The sequence below is a fragment of the Halyomorpha halys genome, unplaced genomic scaffold (assembly GCF_000696795.3).
Source record: "Halyomorpha halys isolate HHAL.00 unplaced genomic scaffold, Hhal_1.1 Scaffold1086.1, whole genome shotgun sequence".
Taxonomy (NCBI): domain Eukaryota; kingdom Metazoa; phylum Arthropoda; class Insecta; order Hemiptera; family Pentatomidae; genus Halyomorpha; species Halyomorpha halys.
In genome coordinates this window covers 106,190-107,872 of record NW_027114939.1, presented here as the reverse complement: position 1 = coordinate 107,872, position 1,683 = coordinate 106,190, and the positions used below count along the sequence as shown (strand labels likewise).

General features: G+C 28.3%; 1 protein-coding gene across 1 annotated transcript in view; it reads left to right on the top strand.

Moving 5' to 3' along the window:
- Nucleotides 1–1,683, top strand: part of Lerp (lysosomal enzyme receptor protein) — a gene marked incomplete at its 5' end in the record, with an annotated part of 32,076 nt that overhangs the window by 11,500 nt on the left and 18,893 nt on the right. The window contains 1 exon segment of the mRNA XM_014432597.3: nt 1,188–1,474. Coding sequence (XP_014288083.3) covers nt 1,188–1,474 — 287 coding nt within the window.

The following is a 1,683-nucleotide window of genomic DNA, read 5'->3' as shown; positions in this document are numbered from 1 at the left end:
CTCTTCTTTTGATGATTTCCTCAATTAACTAACACTGACAGCTGACAATCTCTCAGTAAACAAACACTAACAAAACAAAGTATTGGTCCTCTTACAGTTTTTTAGTTACTTCTCATCCACCGAAGTGTGTTGTTAGGCGATCCAAACAAAGAGTCCATTATTCTTCTTGTGTGGCTCTTGGTTGTCTTCCTTTTTCTAGATGTCCACCCTTGCTGGACTGAATTTGATGAGGCTCTCCTCATCCTGGAAACATCGTTTCCTATCCGCGCCCAAACAACTAATGCTTACCAAAAACCAAAACCTGTCTCAATGTTCCATGTAAACATCGATTGTCGCACAACAGTTATAGATTTTCGCAAATGATTTACTTTCTGAATATTATTCTTTAGCACTATTTCTTGACTTCTATTTTTTTCTTAAATTTACTGTATTTTCAATTATGATGGGAAGAGTTAAAATAGTTTTTATGATATTTGAATCTACTCAACATAGCCTTGATTCAACGGACTTTTTTGGAGGATATGTACTGCCATCTTGGTTTTGTTTTGAATCACGAATTTATTATAGACAATGAAAATTGTTTAGCTTGTTTTTTGGTTCAACAAAACAAATGAACAATTTTAAAATGATACATAAAATAAAAACATATTAAAAATCCTTTATAGATCAAAATATACTATTTACTCAAAAAGAGCATATTACAATATATTGTTAAGTTCAATCAATTTTTTTTGTAATGAGAAATTTTTTATATCATAAAGATTTTTATTTTAATGTTATATATTTTTTTGTTTAGCTAAGTACACTTTAGTTCATTGCACTGTTCTGCAACTTTTAAAAAGTGTTTCCTTTAAATATATTTTTGTTTCTAAGTATTTCTTTTACTTTGTACAAGACTTTTTTTCACTTACCTTTGCAACTTAACTTAGAATTGACTAAAAAATTAATAATAAATAATACCACATACTCTGACCTTCATCCATATACTTATATAAAGGCAAGAATAAAACTCATGAAATATTGAGTGGGGAGGGGGAACCCAGCCTTATCATTTTGTCTCAGGTCCTGCACCTCATTATTTATAATAGTATTACAATTTTGCAACAATTTGGAGCATTTTTTTTTTTTTATTAATCTCTATATTTGTTGACATATATTAATAATTTTGATTGTTTTATAACTTTTAGGAAAATGAATGCATATATTACTTTTATTGGAAAACACCTCTTGTTTGTGGATCAGCCGTGTCTTCTAAGTGCACTTTTTCAAATGAAGTTGTCAAGTATGACTTATCTTCATTAATAAATTTAAGAGAAAATTATATTGTTAATTACAATGATTCAGAAATTGAAATAAATATATGCCATTCATTGATACCTGGCCACAGAATTCATTGTCACGAGTTATCAGGAGCATGTCTTAAAAATTATTCAATCAATTCAATTCTTTCAGCTGCTCATAGTAATCATGAAAAGTAGGTTTTGCTCAGAATATTTTTATTTATATTTTTAATAATTATTTAATGAATATTATATACTTGATTTATAGATATCAGTATTGTGTATATTATTTAATTTAGTGATTTATGTATGAATTTTTTAGTTGAGAGTAGTTACTGAAGTTTCTTTTGATCCTTTTCTCTCACTATTACTACCCTTCCAATCTTCAAATCCCGTATCCTCA